The sequence below is a fragment of the Rhinatrema bivittatum genome, chromosome 2, assembly GCF_901001135.1.
Source record: "Rhinatrema bivittatum chromosome 2, aRhiBiv1.1, whole genome shotgun sequence".
Taxonomy (NCBI): domain Eukaryota; kingdom Metazoa; phylum Chordata; class Amphibia; order Gymnophiona; family Rhinatrematidae; genus Rhinatrema; species Rhinatrema bivittatum.
Window position 1 is genome coordinate 145,000,261 of NC_042616.1, and position 22,866 is coordinate 145,023,126.

Here is a 22,866-nt window from a genome sequence, read left to right on the forward strand (position 1 = left end):
AAATAAAGCCGCAACAAGCGCCATGAAAAACATTGTTCAGGAAAGGGAGAGGACCTGAGGCGGGAGGAGAGGTGTCGCTCTCTTTGTGCATGTCCGCGTGTTGGGAGTTTACTTTCAGGGAAGAGTTTTGCTCCTGAAACTGCTTTGTCCTGTTGGTAACTGTAATTAGAAAATGACATTAAAAGCAGGACGGATTCGTCAAGTGAGTGCAGATGTCCTCCTGGTGACACACGACAAAAGGGGTCAAAGTGTTAATAGAACTTGTATCAATGAGGAGACTCAAAAGTGTCTGTAATTAGTCATTCGTTAACTAAACTCGTTTCTACCAGCAAAACACTGGCATTCATTTTAGTGTTCACATAAAGAGGTAGATTTTTAAACCCGCACACGGGTGTCTATGTGCACGCGGTTCCCAGCGTGCACCCATGGATGTGCCTATTTTATAACATGCACGTCGATGCGCATGTTATAAAATCAGCTACCCGCACACATGCGCACCCGATTTTATATTGGCGCGCGCGGGGGGGGGGGGGGGATTTTCCTTGAAATGCACAGTGACGTGATAGGGCCTTCCCCAGTTCCCTCCCAGTCCGCTCCAATAAAGGAGTGGACTGGGAGAGAACTTCCTTAGAGCCCTACCTACCCTAAGAACATAAGAAAATGCCATACTGGGTCAGACCAAGGGTCCATCAAGCCCAGCATCCTGTTTCCAACAGTGGCCAATCCAGGCCATAAGAACCTGGCAAGTACCCAAAAACTAAGTCTATTCCATGTTACCATTGCTAATGGCAGTGGCTATTCTCTAAGTGAACTTAATAGCAGGTAATGGATTTCTCCTCCAAGAACTTATCCAATCCTTTTTTAAACACAGCTATACTAACTGCACTAACCACATTCTCTGGCAACAAATTCCAGAGTTTAATTGTGCGTTGAGTAAAAAAGAACTTTCTCCGATTAGTTTTAAATGTGCCCCATGCTAACTTCATGCTACCCTGCCTCCCTTTTCCCCTCTCCAGCCTAAAACCCTTCTAACTAGCTTTTACTTGTTTTGTTTTTATACTTACCTGCTCCCCCGAGCAGTAGTAAGGAGGGTGTGCCAGGTGGCTGTCGGCGCAAGCTTCACCGGGACACTGCTTAATGGCGCTGTCCTGGCCGGCCTCCGCCCTGGCACAGCCGGCTCTTCCACACGTACCGCGAGATACGGGCGTGGCCGCAGGCGTTCTAAAATGCCCGCAGCACACGGGCAGCCCGGCCACGCCCGTATCTCACAGTTTTTATGTGTGCCGGCGATTGAAAATTTACCTGAAAACAAGGAACTGGTTGAAACAACTGATGTAGTGCTGTAGAGAATATCTTGCGCACCACCGTCTGCGAATGCAAGGCGTGGCATAAAATCCCGCTGCTAATCCATTATTGCCTCTCTCCCCTACAGTCTTGTCACACAATATGCAAATCTGCTGCTAATTTGTGAAAAGCACAAATATCTCAAATTCTAAATGAAATTAAAGCAGCTGTAGAAGTTAGATTGCACGAAATACTAATGCTTCTATTGCTTCATCTCTTGGTCTTATACCGAAGTCCTTTTTTTTTGGCCTAGTATATTCTTTTTCTTTTATGTTTAATAAAATGTGTACTCCGTATGGTGTGGCCCCACTTCTTGTTCTTAAAACGTCCTCCTTCCCGTGTCAGCCATTTGTTGCATGTTGTTTTTTGTTGTACAAGCATCAGTGTGGGGTTTGGATGACAAGTAGCCCAGCAGCACCCCAGTTTATTTAGATTTGCAATGGTGGGACTGGCTTAGTAGGAAGAGTCGAGAGTTTTCAACAGTACTGTTTCCTAGTAAAATAGAATGAAAAGAGCAATCAAAACGGATTTGTTTGTTTGTTTAACTGCCAGCTGAGTAATCTAGGTGAAAATGGGTGCTGTGTTTGGATGACTTCCAACAAAATATTTAAACATCTCAGTACTTTAAAAAGAAATTCTGAACCGTAGAATCTATGTATTTATTATTATTTATTTATTTACAATCACATACTGCAAAATAATAGTACGTCCATGCGGTTTACAAACTTAAAATACAGGCATAAAATTTAAAGCAATAACAACAAAATAAAAAGACAAACATTTCAAAATGCCATTCTGAGATCAATTCTTTAATTGTGCCCAAGAGGGTTAATTGTGCCCAAGAGGGTTAACAGTGCGCGCCGACGGAGCGCACTGTTAACCCTCTATTGGACGCGCGTTTTCAACGCGCTAGCGTTACCCCTTATTCAGTAAGGGGCTGAAAACGTGCGTCCAACCCCCCGAACCTAATAGCGCTCGCAACATGCAAATGCATGTTGTTGGCCCTATTAGGTATTCCCGCGCGATTCAGAAAACAAAATGTTCAGCCAAGCCGCACATTTTGCTTTCAGAAATTAGCGCCTACCCAAAGGTAGGCGCTAATTTCTTCAGGCACCGGGAAAGTGCACAGAAAAGCAGTAAAAACTGCTTTTCTGTGTACCCTCCAACTTAATATCATAGCGATATTAAGTCGGAGGTCCCGAAAGTTTCCAAAAGTAAAAAAAAAAAAAAATTTGAAGTCGGCCCGCGGCTGTCGGGTCGAAAACCGGACACTCAATTTTGCCGGCGTCTGTTCTCGAGCCCGCTGACAGCTGTCGCTCAGGTCCAGAAGGAGGCGCTAGGGACGTGCTAGTGTCCCTAGCGCCTCCTTTTGCCTGTTTTTACCGCCGGGCCTAATTTGAATAGTGAATCGCGCGCACAGGAGAGCGGGTGTTCGCTCGCTCTCCCGCGGACTTTACTGTATCGGCCGATTATATTTAAGAAAGATTACAGTGCTTTCACTTATTCATCTGTCCCTTTATTATGGATCTCTCCAGTCTTGTTTTTTTATTAGCATAAAATCCATATACACACCTTCTGCTGCCTCCAATCATTTTCTTTTCTTTTTTTTTTACAAGAATTGTGACATTTTGATGTCTTATTTATCAATATCATTCTAACCTTGCCTTCTATCTGTCTGTCTCTCTCTCTTCTAGTTTCTAGCTCAGTTAAAACTCATGGACTACAGCCTGCTGGTGGGAATCCATGATATTGATAGAGCGGAGCAGGAAGACGTAGAGAGTGAGGAAAATGACGGGGAAGACGACGGGGAGAGTGATGGGGCTCACCCGATTGGAACGCCCCCAGACAGTCCAGGAAATACACTGAACAGCACAAGGCCTTTGGCTCCTGGGGAATTTGATCCAGCCATTGACGTTTACGGAATAAAAAGCCATGACAGTAAGCAGAGTTTTCATACATAGTTGAATTTTAAAATAAGGTATTTGGTTCTGGTAAGAGAATCTGTAAGTTGCTGTAAGTATCGGGCCGACTTCAAATTTTTATTTTTTTTTTTTACTTTTGGAAACTTTCGGGACCTCCGACTTAATATCGCTATGATATTAAGTTGGAGGGTACACAGAAAAGCAGTTTTTACTGCTTTTCTCTGCACTTCTGAATACTGTGAATACGGTGAATACTGAGGTGTGTTAAAGAGGGGGGGTAATAACTTTATAACAGTCTGGCTAGCAGTAAAGTCTGAGTGTTTGTTGTATACCAAGACTTTACAAAGTATTTTCAAAGCTTAACTTGCATAAATTCGCTTTTTGCATAGGCTCGGCGGCGCGCGTGTGTCCCGGGGCTTGCAAAAAGGGGCATTCTGGGGGCGTGCCGGGGTGGGACCGAGGCCTCCGGCACAGCTGTGGTGCTGAGGGATGGCGCGCCGGCAGCCAGCCGGCACGTGCAAGTTACACCTGCCCAGAGGCAGGCGTAACAATAAAGGTCAGGAGGGGGTTTTAGTTAGGGCTGGGAGGCGGGTTAGATAGAGGAAGGGAGGGGAAGGTGGGGGGGGGGGGGGCGAAGGAAAGTTCCCTCCAAGGCTGCTCTGAAATCGGAGCGGCCTGGGAGGGAACGGGGAAAGCCATCGGGGCTCCCCTAGGGCTCGGCGCGCACAAGGGTGCACCCCCCTTGCGCGCCCTGACCCCGGATTTTATAACATGCGCAGCTCCGCACACATGTTATAAAATCGGGCGTAGATTTGTTTGCGCTGGGTTGCGCGAACAAATCTACGCTTTCACGCTGATTTTAAAATCTGGCCCATAATGTTTAAAATCAGAAAGCATGCGCATAAGTCCCATCTTCCTGCTCCCCTCCCAAGAATGCTTGTCCTCAGTGTGTGTAAACATACACATGAACGTGGGTACACTGGCTTTTGACTGAGGCTCAAAATGCCACTTAGGCGCCTAAAACAGAGTTTTACTGTACCTAAGAAGCTTTGAAAATCAAGCCCAGAAAGTACCCAGCCAGGACTCCATGGTTTTGGATTGTAATCCAGAAGCTGTCTTTGATATATAAAGCAGGTGTTTTTCATGGCTGATGATTAAAATGTACTTTGAAGAAAACAGAACAAACTAGGTCAATATCATTAATCAGTCTGATTTATACACCACATCACACTGGATGTGACCAGATCTATAAACTGCACTTCTACCAGCCGTTAGAAGAGAGAATTGTGAGTCAGGCATATTTCTACCATGTGCCTTTCACACATTCATTCATAGTATAATCTTCTGTGTTATGACCACTAATTGCAATATGCTTTTATACCAACAAATTCTAGACCTTGTTTACAGCATAAAATTGAGTAATACCCAAATTACTTTGCAGGATTTGATAGCACAAACAGTATATGATGCCAACTGTATAATACAATAGTATATAAGGAAGGTAATTTCATATCTTTCTGGGTAGGAGTAAAGTCTGCGTGTAATTTTTATAATAAAGACTTTACCCCACAGTTTCAAAGTGAAATTATGTATACAAGTTCATTTTGAAAATTCCTGCATAGGCGCTGAGTGTGTGTTGAGCGCCGACGTCTGCACCTTCCATCCTGTCCCTTTGCTAGACTGGCAGAAGAAAGCATATGTGCCTTCTACAGGGATATAGATATATCAAGGGTGTAACTTACACGGGCTAACTTATGCAAGTACTTTTTAAAATAGAAAAGTATGTGTGTAAACCCCTACTCCACCCTACAAAAAGCCTCTCTCCAGAGCACATGGGAGGATAACTTTCAAACAACTGTGCAGCGGCATATACATGTGTACGTAACCACATGCATATTTGCTATATATTTTATAATGTGCACATATGATATGGGTGTTTTATAAAATACAGGCAGTTCTACCATGCAACTTAATGCGCAGATGAAGTCTTATGCACAAATACATGCAATGCATTGAAACCACGTATAGCAATGGATTGAACGTGCATACTGTACACACCTTTTTTAAATATATACGTTTCGTATAATTTACGTGTGAAGGTAAACTGGGACGTACTTGCTTAATTCCTGATTTACCCATGTAAGTCAGCCAATTTTAAAACATCAAGGAAATTAACCAGTTTACCAGTTAGTCCACCAGTTTGCCCAGTCCTTCTCCAGGTCATCATCGAGACTCTCCTGCTTCTTCAGCCTGCGCTCCCCCAGGCCTCCCACCCTGTCGGTACTACACAATAAACACGTTTAATACCACTGACACCAGATAATTAGCCTGTGTAAAAATACAGAAGTTGGAAAATGTAGACATGTAAATGTCTTTCAGAGCAGCAACTTACCCGCATGTAACTGTTATCCCTGCTCCAGAATGCTGCTAGACTGCCCCTTTTTACACACACACATATGTCAGCACAAAAGTGAACATGAATGTGCATATTTTCAACTTTTATAAAATAAGGAATATGTGAATAGAGGCTACTTATGGACGTGTGGTTTTGAACATTCACCTTAAAGCATGTGGAAAATGGCATAAAACTGCCTTTTACGCATGTAAATGGCTTGGGGAATTCCTCCAGTCTAGCACGGCAGGTCCTCGTCGTTACGTTGCCCAGCTTAGCAACGTTCCAGATTTATGTTGTGGAAGAATTCCCCACTCTGTTCCGGACTTCGACACCCAGCGCGCTGAGTGTGTGTCGAGCGCCGACGTCAGCGCCTTCCATCCTGTCCCTTTGCTAGGCTGGCAGAAGAAAGCATATGTGCCTTCTACAGGGCTGGGCTTGGCACTGAGAGGGGCAAAGCAGCAAGAGAGAGCTATCTGAAGTCTTCCCACAGAAGGCAAGGTCAGGTACAGTTCTGGCAGCGGCAGCAGTTGCTTTTCAGCTGTTCCTCCGCTAGTGGCAGGGGCATCCATACAGCAAGGGGAAGGGGTTAGGCTGTCCACAGGAGAGCAGTCAGAGGTCGTCCTACAGCAGGCAAAGGTCTAGGATGAACATGAATCCTCCTGCGAAAATTCTCCTTCAGTTCTGTAAGCCGGTGTGTCTGGTAAATACCAGCACTTATGCTGTCTCCTAAGAAACTCTCCAGCATTTCTCAGTCATAACATTCCAGTTTGTTTGTTTGTTTGTTTTTTTTAAAGTGAAAGTGAAGTCACAGCCTTGGTGCGGTTTCGACTTAAGTTGCTTTGACTTAAGACGTGGTTTTCAGGAACCAATTGTGACATAAGCCTGAGGACTTCCTGTATATTATGACTAGTCATTAAACACATTTTTTTTAATAAGGAAAAGGGCAAAAGTGTTAGCCATATGGGAAACAAATGAAGTCAAAAAGATAGGAGGGAAATGTGGGAAGCATAGACAAGTGTTAAAGGAGAAATTCATACTTAAAATTAAAGGCAGCTTACTTGTCAGTACAGCGAAAGTGCCCATTCAGTAGGACAATACGTTTAGACCAAAGAGAGCCATTGAGTAGTTTACATTGAAGAAGGTCTCGTGCTACTGGCCGGTGCCTCCCTGTTGTGCTGCAGTCATGAAGTGCTTTCCTGCTACGTGCAAGTCATCAGGATAGTGATCCAGAAAGTAGTTGGCTTTAAAGATTGGATGTTGTATGGATGTTCCAAGGAAAGAAGGCTATGGGATAGAATAGCGAAGGAGCAAATGTATTGGGTAATGAGTGGAGATGAAAATTAGAAGAGGAAGAGAGAGGACTTTCGCAGGTTAAGTCAAACTTAGGATGAAAGAAAGAAGTGAGTTCCTTCCAGTGAGAGAACAGGTAGCAACTAGTTAAGGTAGATATTTTGGTGATTACAGCTTTTGTGGCACCTTCTGTGGGTCCCCTTAAAATTGAAATGACCACAAATTTTTGACTGCACTTGATTAATTTGTGCGCGTACATTTTGGCAGTGGGAGCAGTTTTAAGACTGTCTGCAGGTACTTTACATGCGGACTTTGCAATAATTTTCAAAATGAATGCATGCACATGTTATCTTAGCAATCACCCAGAAATATTACCCACATACATTTTGCACCTGTTAATTTATATGGGTACTGACCTCAGAAAAAAGTGTGCACCTATTTTAGAAAGTTAAAAATATGCACATAGTTCCAAATACCTCCTGCAATTCCGGGTAAAAGTATACACATCGAGGCCCTACACGCATACTTTTATCCACATCATCATTATTATTATTATCGTTACATTTATTGCCTTACAAAAAAACTCTCAAGATGATTTTACAATATATCAATTTACAACAAAAGCAAAATGCAACGCATAGCACTCTTATTAAACTAATAATAGAATTTTAAAATTGTCTGGGTGGGCCTGTTTTGAGGAGATAATAGAGAGCTATTCTATTTACTCATTTCCCCCATCCCCTCAATCCAAACCTCTCCCATGGCCACTGATCTCCCAAGACCAGCCAATTCCACAGTAAGGCTTACCAAGGCCGCAGAATCACAGGAGACCGGGGGCCCTGAAGTGAGTGAAGGAGCTTGAGGGGAGGGAATGGTGGGGGGCAGGGGAGGGGATGAGGAAGAGTGAGGGGATGAGAGTGGGTTGGAAGAATGAGTGTGGGGACCATTGTGAAATTGAGAGATGAAATGGGAGAGACTGAGGAAACTGGAGCAGGTGTGGAGCAGGAATGAGGGGGTAACTATGGGTGTAAGTGAGTGAGGAGATGGGAATGGGTGTAGGATGTGAGTGAGAGGATTGGAGGGGTATTGGGGTGCGAGGAGATCAAAGGGGCTTTGGGGGGATAAGGGAAACAGGGGATGGGGTGTGATTGTGGCGGGGGGGGGGGGGGAGGGACTATGGCTTCCTTTCTTCTCTACCCCTATCCCAGTCCTCCCTGTTCCTGTTCTTCCACTCACATCCGCAGTCTTCCCTCCTTCCTTCCTCTTATACATCCCAGTGTTTCCTCCTTCTCTTCCACCTCCTCCCCAATTCTTGATGTTTCCTTCTCTCCTCTCCTCTCATTCCCTGTCCTTACCCTCTGTGAATCCATCTTTTCCTTTCTCAGCCTCTGCCCTCTGTCCCTGCATCCCTCTACCCCTCTATCATCCTGCCTAAGATTCCTTCTTCATTTCCCTCCTCTGAGATTCCCTTTCCCTCTCCTGAGATCGTCAGTCTTCCCTTCCTCATCTTTCTCTCCAGTCCCAATCACTAAGATAACTTTTTCTCTAATAAAGAACTAAACAAATTAGCTGAACACAGAAATATCAGAAAACTGTTTTTATAAAGCAAAAACAAATTATATTATTTAAATTGGAAATATATGCTAAATTATGCAAATTTGGCAACAAATTTGCTTACTCTTGCCACAGAATTTTGAAAAACCTGCTGCAGGAAATCGTGGGGCTCTATCTATAATAGTTTGATTCCTGTTCTGAAGGCAGAGATAAGGATCAAAGTAAAGAATAAATCACTAATTCAAGATAAAGACCAAATGCTAATTAAGTAAAAAAAAAAAGTCTAACAAACAAATATTTACAATAAAATGCTACAGACACAGCACAAATCATATTTAATGTGACTATCAATCGAACAAGGCTTATCTGCTATTAAAGCAGAGGCACTAGAACAAAGCACATTATCTAGGGTAGATCAACAGCTGCTCTTGTGTTTCTTTTCTCTCTTACTCCTCCTCCTCCTCAGTCTTAACAGGAAGACAGCAGACTTGCTTAAATGTTACCACTTACTGTTAACACCTTATGTCTGTTTCCCAGATGCTCCCAGGAAGGAGGTCTACTTCATGGCAATTATTGACATTCTGACCCACTATGATGCAAAGAAGAAAGCCGCCCATGCAGCAAAAACCGTCAAACATGGCGTAAGTGTCGGAATCCTAAAGCAAACCCAGCGCCAAAATAACTTCATCTGCATCGTACAAGCCCCCAAGCTACACAAATATGTTAAGCTGACATGTTGTGCTTGAGCACTGGATGTTGCCAGCCAGGGAATATGCCAGCCTGCTGGTGTTTTTTTTTTACATTATCTAGTCCCTTCCCACCCCCAGCATTCAATATCAGAAATAGTACATTAGGGCAGTCTGATAAACACTGGTTTTGGGGGGGGGGGGAGGAGAGGGCTGGAAGGGATTTTGTTTGCTTTTGTTATCTCCATCGTCCCTCTCCACTTTCTTGCCTACACGTTTTCAGGGCAATTTTCAAAGCAAAATGTAAAAGTAACATACTATCGTAGTAATTTTCAAAAGGCCATTTACCTTTGAAAATTGCTGCAATGTATGGTGTTGAATTGTCAATGGGTTTTACCTGCGTTGAGCGCACTTAACGCGGGTAAATGGGCTTTTGAAAATTGCTACAATAGAATGTTATAATTACATTTCCCTTTGAAAATTGCCCTGATAACTTTCTCCCTCATACCTGTCTCTCTAGAGTAGCACCACAAGTAAAGTGGCACTTCAGTGCAGCATGTTCTGTGGAAAGTAAACACAAAGAAATACAGGAAGAAAAGAAAGAGATTTCACTGTAACGCCTAAGCAAATCAAAAGCAAACATGGTGTGAAGACTCCAGTAACTGGACAAGCATTTCTCTGGCGGAGCATATTCCATAAAGAACTGAAAATCTGTGGTTGTCATTTGCGAATGGCTTCAAATTTCACTCAAGTAATAGAAACGTAGAAACACACAGAATATGGTGATGGATTAGAACCACATAGCCCATCCAGTTGATCGCTGGCTCTCCCATCATTTCTTCACAGCTAGGGATTCTCTGTGCTTATCCAATGCTTTCTTGAATTCCATTATCATTTTTGTCTCCACCACTATCATTGGGAAGCCACGCCATGCATCCTTCACACTGTCCACTGTTCTATAGCAGCCTTGTCTGGAATCATTCCCCACCCCCACCCCCAAAAAAAAAAAATTCAAATACTAGATAGATCTATATGAAAGAAATCACTTTCAAAGCAGCCAGCACACTTAATCACAGAGAGCCTGACTTGATTAGTTTTGACGTGTTATATCACTTATCTTTAAAAACAAAAAAATTCAAGGTTACATACATTTGGCTAGATATTTTGTCTTTCTATAAAGAGCTTATCCCACCAGCAGCAATGCTCATGTGTATGGCGTGAACAAAATCCTTTTTAAACTAATGGGGTTATGGCTATATCGCACTTTGCGACCTTGTCGCAAATAGCATTTTGGGGGTGAGGGGAGGGAGAGAGAGAGGAAACTCGCACAACGATGAGATTTGTACAGTGTTCTCTCAACCTAGCTTGATGGACTCTAAACCTGGGTAACATCAAGCTAGGTGCACACTCTCTCTCTCTCTGTCTCTTGTGGTTGCAGGTAGGAATTGGAACAATTGTGGTATTCCTGCAAAGTGCGGTGAGATATATATATAGAGAGAGAGAGAAACTGTGTGTATCTACAGATAGATAATCTGTTCAGGAAGGATGGAGTAGGCAGAAGAGGAGTAGCACTTTGTTTCTAAAGAAATAACATTAAAGCAACTGCAGTGCAGGAGATATGGAGAAGGGAGGAAGGCACTGTCATTTATCTGAGGAGCCAATGGCATTCCATTTACACCTTTGTCATATATAGACCTCTAGCAAAGCCAAAAGAGCTGTACCAAGATTTGATTAGACATTCATAGGATTTCAGTGAAGGGGGATGGGTTGCTGGTAGGAGATTTTAATATAGTATATATTGATGGGTGTGTACTCCCAAGAAGGTCCATGACTCCCTTGAAGGGATACTTCACAGGCAACAGCTAACAGAACCCAGAGTGGGATATAGCGTTACAAATGAAGAAAGTATTTCTAACTTGAGTATAGGTGATCACCTAAGGTCCCGTGATCACCAGGTAGTGTGAGTTAAGAACAAAGGCAGATATTTGGGGGGGGGGGGGGTTGTCACACCAAGGTTAAAGTCCTGAACTTCAAGATTACCAGCTGTATTAAAATAAGGGATGTAGTGACAGGCTGGAAGATAGAATAGTATAGTAGACTGGAAGGAGCCATTGTAAGGGCAATACATCTCTGTGGGGCCTACTTACTAAAGAGTGCTGACTTTGGAGCTTTAAGGCCACTAGAGGCAGTAATAAAATGACTCAAGAACCTCAAGCTTAAACTTAATATGGTCATTGTTCAAAGAGCTTGTCCAGGTAACCTTTGGAGATACCTGGACAAAATCTGAGATTTGAATATTTCCCTCCCCGCACAAACTTTAGCTGGGTCCAAACAGGTGGTGCTGGGGGCATTCCAGGAGGGTGGTTTCATGTTGTCCAAACATCGCTGACATTCAGCACTGTCCGACAGTTAGCTGGGTAGGTCTGGTTGGAAAACAACTGTTCTAAAAGCCAGCCAGATAAATTTATCTGGAACACTTATCTGGGTATGTTCTGCTGAATATCCATATTAAGGTATGAGGATAAACATACCTGGATAACTTTTCTGCTCAATAAAGACCTCATTGTCAGCAAAACATATGCTTTGTTAGTGGGCAAGGGAGAGTTGGATGTGGACCTGATGATCATGATTGATAAATGGAGAACATGTACCACTGAAGCAATCTGTAAGAAACCTAGTCATCTGGTTCAGATTTCAACACTGCTCAGGACTGCTCTTGGCCATTTCTGAATGGTCTGCCAAGTAAGACCTTATTTGTCTCCAGAAAACTTAAGAACAGTAGTCCAGGCCTTGATAATTTCAAGGTTGAACTGCTGTAATTCGATATATGTTGTTTTACCTCAAGCTGTTCCCAAAAGGTTACAGATATATTATAAAATACAGCAGCTGGGATCACAGTGGGTCTTCATTATAGTGATCATGCTGAAAAGACTACACTAGCTGCCTCTGGAACACTGCAGCAAATTTTAACTGTTGATGTTGATTTTTAAAATGAACTGTTTGGGCCCTGATTATTTAATAGAGAGAGCATCTTCTTATAATCCAGCACAAAGGTTGCTCTGTTTACAAGGAGCCCTGTTGTTTCCCTCTGATAGAGATTTGCTTACAGTATATGAAAAACAGGTTTTTTGGGTTGTTGTGCCATCATTAATGTAACAGTCTTCCAATAGTAATTAAGTCCCAGAAGGATTATTTACATTACTACAAGGAAGCTAAAGCATGGCTGTTCGGACTAACATTTGGCCAGCTAGAGATAAAGCTTCAAAAAGCTTAGCTAGGAGCAGTATACAATCGTTATCTTTCAGGATTACTAAACAGTAGAGGTTTGCTATGGTATTTATCCATTTAGTTTTATTTTTACTAGTTTATATGATAATCCCTGGCTTTGAAGTAAAGGGGTAATCAGGATAAGGTATGAGAGGAGATATTTCTTTAATATATTTAGTTAAATGAATATGAATGAATTGTATTGGTGATATTTTGCTCATTGATCTGTAAATCACTGTGAAGTATTTCAAAATGCAACTAGAGCACGCAATAAAATATGTATTATCAATAATAGAAAAAACAAAAGCTTGACATGAACAAAATATTTGTGAGCAAATACAGACAAACAACTCATTAATATTAAAACTGCTTACCTCAAATCACAAAAAAAAGTTAACTCCATATCAGGAGGTGTAGTAAACTGTGTGAAGGGGCATTGGCAGGCTAATATGCTTGCTGATGTCTTGGTCTGAAACTCAACCCTCTGTCTTCCACCAAGGTGAGGAAGGGTCACCTGTGGCCCGATGTCCCTCCTCTCGCCTCACCCTCCCCGCATTAACATTGGCACACTGAAACATGAGCGGGGCAAAGGAGCGTGTTGGATCAGCCAGTTCCATGTTTGAAAATCTGAACTGGTGGGGCAGAAGCAAGTTGGCATTGCTCCTACACAAGACCAACCCTTTCAAAAGGGGGATGTCCTGCCAGCAGTGGGGAGCTTGAAAGGTCCTCCTCGTAAGCTCTCAGAGGGGACTTCTGCTGGAAAGGGTGAGGATTAATCCTTTGTGGTCTATTTATGGCCCTTTCAGGAGAGTAGGGGGGTGGGTGGTTAGCATTACTATGGTTGGTAACATTAAAGTATTACAGTGGCAAGAACACAAATGTTCCCATCGCTGGTAACATCCACTCATAACTGGCCATGGCAACTGTTTTATATATATATATATATATATATATACACACACACACACAAAAATCTCCCAATAACAAATAATTGGGGGGGAAAAAAGCACTTTGGCTTACAAATAAACCATACCAAAAATGTAGTCTTATATTAAAATCAATTTATTTATTAGAAATGCATTAAAACATTAATTTTTTTCAATTTTTTACATAAAACCATTCATATTTATCAATTCCTTGTGATGATATGTTGCTTACTACTTCATGTAAACATCTTAACAATTTCCCACACACTTATATCAACCTGGACCCAACTATTAATAGCCCTCAACTCTATTCTACTTCTCACCTCAATCTGTCCCTAAAAATCTTTTACATTTCAATTATCTGATGTTAGTTGTTGTTGGTCTTTTATGTTGGAAAACACCACTCTGTATTAGATATCTTATACAAATATCCCCATAATGGTATTATATAACCCTTAAACCATATTACGATGTAATATATAAATCTCTGTTTCTACTCAACAATGCCACATGTGGATATCCAAAAACATATTTATAACCCCCTCATCCGTGGTGTGCCCCAAGGAGACTTGTTGCAAAGGCAATGCTAGGAAGCGAAGCCCGGGCATATATACGTCATCATCTGGGGCCGCAGCTCGGTTCCTGCCGCGGGCCCTACTTAAGTCACAGTGATACGCACACACCTAGGGAAGGGCACGCTACTGAGTAGCAGTGTCTTTCTGCGGAGCACTTGGAGCTGTAGCTGAACCTGAGGTACCAGGTTCTGTAGCTGAGCTGGAGGCACCAGGGGTGGCCCGAGGACGGAGCCGGTGGCCTACTGCCACCAGAGACGAGGGACCAGGCACTGGAATCACTTGAGAGAGGTGAAGGGGCTGAGCCGCGGGTCTGCTGCTGCCGGCACACATAACAGTACTCCCCCTTTATGCCTTCCCCCTTGGAGGTCAGCGTTTGCCCAGATGGGCACAATGAAATTGCAGGAGGAGGGTTTTATCCAGGATGTTTCGAGCTGGTTCCCACGAATTTTCTTCAGGGCCATAACCCTCCCAGGAAAGGAGGTATTCCCACTGGTGTCCCCTCCAGCAGACGTCAAGGACTTCGTGAACCTTGTAGGTGGTGTCAGTCTCAGCAACCAACGGAGATGGTTCAGGAGCTTTTCGTGAAGGCCAGGATAGGACCATTGGCTTCAAGAGAGATACGTGAAATGTATTGTGAATTCCCAGTATAGGCGGCAGCCGAAGCTAGTATGAAACTAGTCCAACACGACGAATGATTGAGAAAGGTCCAATGTACCTTGGTGCAAACTTTTGAGAAGGTATCTTGAGCTGAATATACCAAGTGCTCAACCAGGCTTTCTGGCCAGGAAGGAATTCAGGAGCCGAGTGTCGGCGGCTGTCAGCAGATTTCTTGGCCCGGGATGTGGCTTGGTGTAAGTGAAGGTTCATCTATTCCCATAGTGCCTTGAGGGCATCAGCAGTGGCCTGTGCAACAGGAGAAGGGTACTGATAATAGTATGGGCAATGGTGGTCGTGGTTGCTTCCCATAGACGACAGAAAAGGGTGACGTACCTGTAGCAGTGGCAATATGGGAGTTGTGGGAAAACTCCACCCAAAGAAGGAGTTCGGACCAATTGTCTTGACAATCGTTGATATAGGCATGGAGAAAAGACTTCAAGGAGAGATTCATACACTCAGCTTGTCCATTGGCTTGAGGATGGTAGGCTGTTGTTAGACTGATGTTGATGCCAAATTTACGACAAAGGGCGCGCCAGTATCGGGCAACAAATTGTGGACCCCTTTTGGAGACAATGTCCTTGGACAAGCCATGCAATCGAAAGATGACCCAGTAGGGGGACAAAATGGGCCATTTTAGAGAATCAATCTATCATAACCCATATGACTGTGTGGCCCTTAGATGGTTTCAAGTCCACAAAGAAATCCGTGGAAAGGTGTGTCCACGGTTCTTCGGGAGCTGGAAGTGACTGAAGCAGACCCCAGGGTTGACCAACCAGGGGTTTTTGTTGAGCGCAAGTGTTGCAGGAATCGACATATACTTTAGCATCAAAGACCATAATAGGCCACCAGAAGAACTGCTGGAGCAGCACCAGGGTTTGCGCTCATCCTGAGTGACCGGCAAATGTAGAGTCATGTGCCCACCGAAGGACTCTTTCTCGGAGTCGACGGGGCACAACAGTCTTCCCAGTTGGGGACTGGGTGAGTCGCATACAGGCAAATACAAGCTGGGTCTATTATGTGACCAGGTTCTTCTGGAGTATCTTCTGGATCAAAAGAGTGTGATAGAGCACCCACCCGGAGGTTTTTTCCAGCTGGACGGTAGCGAAGTTCAAAGTTGAACCTAGAAAAGAATAAAGCCCATTGGGCCTGATGGGCGTTAAGATGCTGGGCATGGCTCAAATGTTCCAGATTCTTGTGGTCTGTGAATACAACAAACTTGTGTTGAGCGCCATTCTTCTAGAGCCAGTTTAATGACGAGTAACTCGCAATCTCTGATACTATAATTTAGTTCTGCTGAAGAGAACTTGCGAGAATAGAATGAGCATGGGGCTACGGATCCAGAAGCGGAGCGTTGGCTCAGGACTGCCCCAGCCCCAATCGCAGAGGCATCCATCTCAACCAGGAAGGGGCGGTTTGGGTCTGGATGATGGTGACAAGAACCAGCTAGGAAGGCTTCTTTACAACGATGAAAGGCTGTAATGGCTTCCAGAGTCCAGTTTTGAGTATCTTGGCCCTTACGAGTCAACGCAGTAAGGGGAGCTGCCAGAGTTGAATAATGTGGGATAAAATGACGGTAATAATTTGAGAATCCTAAGAATCATTGTAGTGCTTTAAGACCCACAGGATATGGCCAGTCTTGGATTCCTTTGAGTTTGGCGGGATCCATCGAGAATCCTTGTTGTGAAATGATGTACCCAAGAAAGGGCAGACTGGACTTCTCAAACAAACATTTATCCAATTTTGCGAATAAGTGATTCTCACAGAGACGTTGAAGAACTGTACAAACATCTGAGCAGTTGGTAGCCAGATTTTTGGAAAAGACAAGTATGTCATCAAGGTATGCCACAACCTTGGTGTATAGTAGGTCTCTGAAAATTTTGTTCATCATTTGCTGGAATACTGCAGGTGTGTTACAGAGGTTGAAGGGCATCACCAGATATTCGTAATGCCCATTTCTGGTATTGAAAGTGGTTTTCCAGATTCCACTTTTTAGGATCCTAATGAAACTAGGATTCTAAATTTAGGTACTCAGCACTAGTAAATTTTCAAAAGGGCTAATTTAGGGTCCTAATGCCAAATGTTAAGAGACTAAACTCTTTGAAAATTAGCCTCATGGATTTTCATCTTCTGTTCATTTTTTTAAAACTATTATCATTAGTCCTTAAATTTACATAATATTAACTGAAAGTATCAAAGAATATCATTCACCTTTGTGTTCAATCTTTGATACATTTTCAATGATAATACAAAAATGTTTTTGTTCATTACCAAGATTGAATAAATTTGGCACCACTAATTTCAATGTATGAATAATATATATATATATATATGGATAAGGAAGCATTCCATTAATGACATTCACTTCTTTCTTAGAAGTGGTATACAAAATTCCAATTGGCTTAAAATTTATTTTACATGCATAAAATATTGGGAAGTGACAAATGTGTTGAATTTTGCATAATTATGATATCGTTTATAATGTCAACCAGTTGGAAAATGTTATGCAAACAAACTAACCCAATGGTATGTAAGTTTAGGGGAGGTGACATATTTAACAGAGTGTAACAGCTCAAAATAGCTGAGCTGGTGTTTACTTACATTGCTCGATAAGCACTGCTCCATACAAGATATCTTATAATAAAAGGATTTTTCTCTCTTGTTAGCTTAATACTAAGTATTTCTTTCAGCCCACAACCCCGTGGCTAACTCCACACTCAGTCCCACAGCTCCAGGGGGTTGGAGTCTTCCGATGGGGGGAGGGGAGGAGCATTATTCCTCAAAGACCCAAGGTGAGGGGTGACTCTAGTTATGGGAAAAAATGCCCTTTGCAAAATACTGCAGGTCACAACAGGAGATCAAATACTGCACAGTTTCCAACTGTAATTCTTTTCCCAAGAGCAAAGACTCCAGATGGGGGTCTCCAGATGTAACAAGAAAGTCTTATTCACAGTTTTCCTTTTTAGATGACCAACAGGATCTTTCAGATAAAATGTCCAGGTAGCAGGGAACAATCACCTTGTCCAGTCTTCCCCCACTCTGGGGCAGGAAAGGTGGTAGCAAACTTCTCCCTCCCAGATCCACAAAACCAAAGGGGTTAATATTCAGTTACTGGCTGGCTTGCAAAGTTAGCCGGATAAACTTATCCGGCTAACTTTGGAGGGATATTCAGTGGTGCAGCTGTACTGTTGAATATAGTCAGCTATCATAAAGATAGCCAGATAACTTTATCTGGCTAACTTTAGGACTATTGTTTGGCATACCAGAATTAGCCAGATCAGTTATCTGGCTAACTCTGAATATTGAAGTAAGGTGGATAATTTATCTGCCCCGGAACACCCTTATGTTATCTGGATAAATTTTAGATGGATAATGAGTTATCTCTCTATAATTTAACCAGATAAGTGCCCAAAATATTCAGAAGTCTGTATTTATTTGGATTACTTGAGTTATCCTGCTAAATGCCTCTGAATATTAACCTCAAAATCTTTACTCAAATATCCAAAAACTGGAACTCTCCTGCAGCAGGTCATCACTAGCCATCAACTTTGGATTGTGAGATGGAGCGAGCATATTCTTCCCTATGTTAGCCACTCCAGAAAAACGGACTTTCCTGTAATCTCCTCCTGGGCTAAAAACCAGAGGTCTAATAAGAAACTCCAAAAATCATCAAAATCATGGCAACACAACACTGGAAGAATCCCAACCAGATAGCCTGCTTCTCCTAGCGCTATTCAGGGCTTTTCCAAAAAAAAAAGCTACAAGCAGCCTGAGGGGCTATATGATGGTCACTTTATACAAGATAAGTCCCTTACCATGCTTATAGCAAGATTTCAACATTGTGTCTCTATAATTCAGAGCAGGTCTCCCCCACCCCCATCCTGGATCACAGACCTTGAGGTCTGGACCCTGGAGTAGGAAAAACTGCAAACAATAAAAAGCTCCTATTCTCTCACTACTCCAAACAAAACCTCCATTGCCACACTGATCCTTGACTCAGCCTGACAACTCCAGCAGCCTCACTGGAGGTGCTGATCTAGATATGGTACATCCCTCCCTCATCTACCTAAATCCTAACTCCTAGCCAGCACCTCCGGTTTCCTGTGGCAGAGTTTTCAAGATTCTACGACAAGGGTTTGCAAATTCTGTGGCAGGTTTTTCAAAGCTCTGCAGCAATTATGTCTCAAATTTGCATAATTTTGCATAAAGATTCACAGCTCTGACTAAGCAAAAAAGTCAAGATTTTATTGAAAACATTCACATTTTTAGACAATATTTAAACTATATACAAATACAAAACTCACTATTTATAAAAATCAACTATTCATCAAGCAAACATGAGTTCCAAACTTAAATGTGCATCATCACTTTTGTTTTGAATTAAAATGCAGTGCAACCATTCTTTTTATATTTTCCTGAGAAAGTGTTTGTATTCTTTCTAAATATATAAGCTTACATATGCTGAAGCTACACTCAGCATCAGCAGAGGTTGTCACGCTATATAATATTGTAACGTTTATATTGCTGTTTATATTATTTTATATTTGTACATCACTTGAATTGTACTTGAAAATTGGTATCTAAAAATAAAATTACCATTGCCATACATTTATATAGAGATAAAAAAACCAAAAAGGCACATGGAATAAAAATTATCCAAATAAAACTACATATATTTATATAAATAAAAAAGAAAGCAAAAATCTTTTTCAAAGTGTAATACATACCTTTCAGTTGGATTCAGAGCAGCAGCAAGTATAACAGCGAGAGCAGGCAATTCTATATCTTCATCAAAATATGGTGGCAGCAATATGAATCCTGGGACTGGACAGAGACAGGTTTCTCTGTTTATCCAGCTTGTTCCCTAGCTTGCTGGCTATGCTGATTGACTGTTAGAGAGAGCCAATTAGCATGTAGCTCTGTCTTGCACGGAACAGCCTTGAAGCAACTTTGCAGGCTCTATGGGACTTTGTTTGGGTTATTCAGTCACACAACAGGGGATCTTAGAAGTTTGTTAAATGAATGGATGAGCTGTCAGTTATGGGGCCACAACCTAATTATGCGATTTCTCCTGGTCTCAAGAGCACCAGAGCCGGAGCCTCTGCTCCTAGCCAAGGTTTGGGAATTAGGGCATCTTAATGGTGATCCCAAAGAGAGTTACCACAGAAGGAAGTTAAGACAGGAGGAGAGGGAAGAAAGAAAGAATGGATAGGAGACTCTGGGAAAAGGAGTGAGTAGACTGACAACAGGAAAGCAGAAAAAAAAAAGATGAAAACCAAAGTGTTTAGAAAAATAAAGGGCTCCATATTCAAAGGCATTTAAGCCAGATAACTTGTGAGTTATACACAAAGAGAAATCTGCGCTCCACTAATACTGGAATCCTTGCAACTACCTCCCTGAAATTAAGCCGCCTCAACTCAACAAGAGAACGTGCTTTCTCACTGGCCGGGCCTCTTTTATGGAACACCCTCCCCACTGAACTAAGAATTGAGCCATCATCACAAACTTTAAAAAAAAAAAAAAATTAAAAACATGGTATCATCATCATCATCATCGCCACTCTGTTTAATGTTTGCAAATCATACTTTATTTATTTCCCCTCCTCTTTAATTAATTCTCCCTTTATTTTTTATCTATCTACTCTCTACTATTTATCACAATGTAACCTTTTGTTTTTTAATTTGTTATATGTAAACCGATGTGATGACTTAAGTTGAATGTCTGTATATTAAAAAAAACAAACAAATAAATAAATGTATATGCCAACTTTTGAATATTTTGGGCATTTATCTGGCCAAAGTTTAGCTGGATAGTGTAGGGGTGTTCCGGGGGACATTTTGAGGCAGAGTTAAGTTAGCCAGATAAGTTATCCAGCTAACTCTGGTTGTGTTATAGAGCAGTCCTAAAGTTAACTGGATAACATTATCTGGCTGCCTTTAAGATAGCTGGACATATTCAGCAGTGCCACTGACTGAGGCCTGGATTTACCAACCTCGCAGGGCTCCCTGAATCGCACCTCTGCGGTGCGAGCGCTGCCGGCGTCACACCAAATAACTACACCATAAAAGGTGTAGTTATTTGGCGCGAACCTGACAGCGATAAACAAGCGTACCTTTCGCTGTCTGCGCAGTCTTCGCGGCGTCAGCCCCGGTGCCACCCCGACTCCTCCTCTTCCGGGGCTGACTCCACCCCCATCTTGGTATCACACGCGATAAGAGACTTTTCGCGTGCAAAACGTCCCTTATTGCGTGCGATCTGCTTGGTAAATGACCCCCTGAGTTAGCTGGATACGTTTATCTAGCTAACTATACTGACTGGACAATTGCCGAAAATGGACCTCAAAATGTCCGGACAACAAAAGTAGAGAAAAGCAATTTTATTTTCAGTTTAGTGAATGGAATATGTGAGCTTTGGGAATCTCTTTGCATTTTGCACATTACAAGATGAAATGTATTTATGTTTCTGTTTCTCTGCAGAGTCTGGCTTCTTGGGGGCTTTCCATTTCAGGTTTTGCTTGCATGTTTCTGTTTCTAATTTGTGCTCCCTTAGTCTCTATTTGTTGAGGATTTGTTTGTGCTCTGTCAGTGTGAGACAGGTCAGATATTCTGCTATGTTGTTTGTACAGCACTGCACATGGCAAGTAGCGCTATAGAAATGTCAGGTGGTAGTAGTGTAGTGTGCAGCTGCTGTTTCAGGCTCTGTAGCAAACCTGCTTGTTTCGTTGTTCCAACAGGAAGTGTATTCTAGGGCCTGTTCCTTTTCATAGGAAAGGTCATTCCTGTTTGAGTCCTAGCAGTTAGTGCTGTTTTGGTATTACAGATTTGCTGTAATGGGCCTGATTTTCAGAAGTATTTGCATACTTAGAACTGGGTTTTACATGTGTAAATGCACTTTACACGTGCAAATGGCTTTTGAAAATTGCTACAATAGTATGTTACATTTACATGCACATCTCCTTTGAAAATTCATCTGATAGATTCTGAGCGACTTTTTTTTTGCAAGATTTTATGCTGTACCTCAGAGTTCCTGGTAGTGGAAGGAGTTTGTCTTGCTGTTACTAAAGTGACAGCAAAATCTGAATATTTTTTTTATGTATGGCGAAGGGGGAACCTACTAGCTGTGCACCCATTGTTGGAGGAGTTTCTGTGGACACAGACTGTTACTAAACTCAAGGTGCAGGGATTATAGTGGGGGTCAGTCTCATCCTATATAGACCCCCCCCCCCCCCCAACTTCAATAGTGTTGGCTGACCTAATTGGGGGAGGAGAATGGCAAGAACCTAAAATTGTCACTGGTGAGTGGAGGGGGGTAGAAGAGGCTGTGGGTGGTGGCACATAATCCATCTCCCCTGCTCCTTGCCCTTGCCAACCACAAAGCTGTATTTATTTACACTGTAAATTACATGTTTACTATGTTGTTATGTTCCGTTATATGTACTGCACAGTTTCCATTTTATGTTTTTGCTTCTACACCTGTTACATGTAAACCGATGTGATGTCCTTCGAACATCGGCATAAAAAAAGCCATAAATAAATAACTATTTCATCAGAGTGAGGGTAGGGTATTTTTCACAGAGGATGCCAGTTAGCCTAGAGCAGTCCCTGCGAAACAATCTGTAGTTAACTAACAATCCTAGACTTCAGCTGTATTGTACAAATATTGCAACAAAACGGCAGTGAAGAATGGGGCCGATCTTTGCTTTTTCAGTAATGGACTGCTGGAAAATAAGGAGTTTTGCATTTCCCTTGAGATTAAGACATTGCTAGTGCTTCTCTTCCTGGGAGTGGAGTGTTTGCGTCGCTACTCATTTCTCTTGTATTACACCACTGACCGATGCCGCCACCACTCCCAAATTTGACTGGCGTGGCTGAGTTTTGTGCACCAGCCCTTAATACCACAGTAAGATCAGCTCCTGTCCATCTGTCATTTACAGAGACCCCTCTGCATTTTGTCAGTGCCTTTCACCATGGCTGATAATCCAGGAATTACGGTGTACATGGAATATAGTTGGAGTTAAGCACCGGACACGAACATCTCCGCTGCATAGAAAATACAAAAGAACTTTTTATTCAAATTCACTTTTATTTCTGTACAACACACAGCTTTTGTTATATGTAGCTTTATACATTCCTAAGCACAGTGTAATATGTTTTGTAAACATTTGATAAATCCTTGTAAATCAAAGCAATATTTGTTGGACATGCTTTCTCTTCCTTCCATTCCCCCCTCCACCTCCACTTCTCTCCCTCTCTT

At 42.4% G+C, this 22,866-nt stretch overlaps 1 protein-coding gene across 3 annotated transcripts in view; it reads left to right on the forward strand.

Moving 5' to 3' along the window:
• The window catches only part of PIP4K2A (phosphatidylinositol-5-phosphate 4-kinase type 2 alpha), a 497,067-nt gene that overhangs the window by 470,125 nt on the left and 4,076 nt on the right, over positions 1 to 22,866 (forward strand). For 2 of the 3 annotated variants that reach the window (XM_029588708.1, XM_029588709.1), the window contains exons 8-9: positions 3,039 to 3,282; positions 9,043 to 9,146. In XM_029588708.1, coding sequence (XP_029444568.1) covers positions 3,039 to 3,282; positions 9,043 to 9,146 — 348 coding nt within the window. The remainder of the gene's footprint in view (positions 1 to 3,038; positions 3,283 to 9,042; positions 9,147 to 22,866) is intronic. The other variant, XM_029588710.1, reaches the window with a different exon arrangement.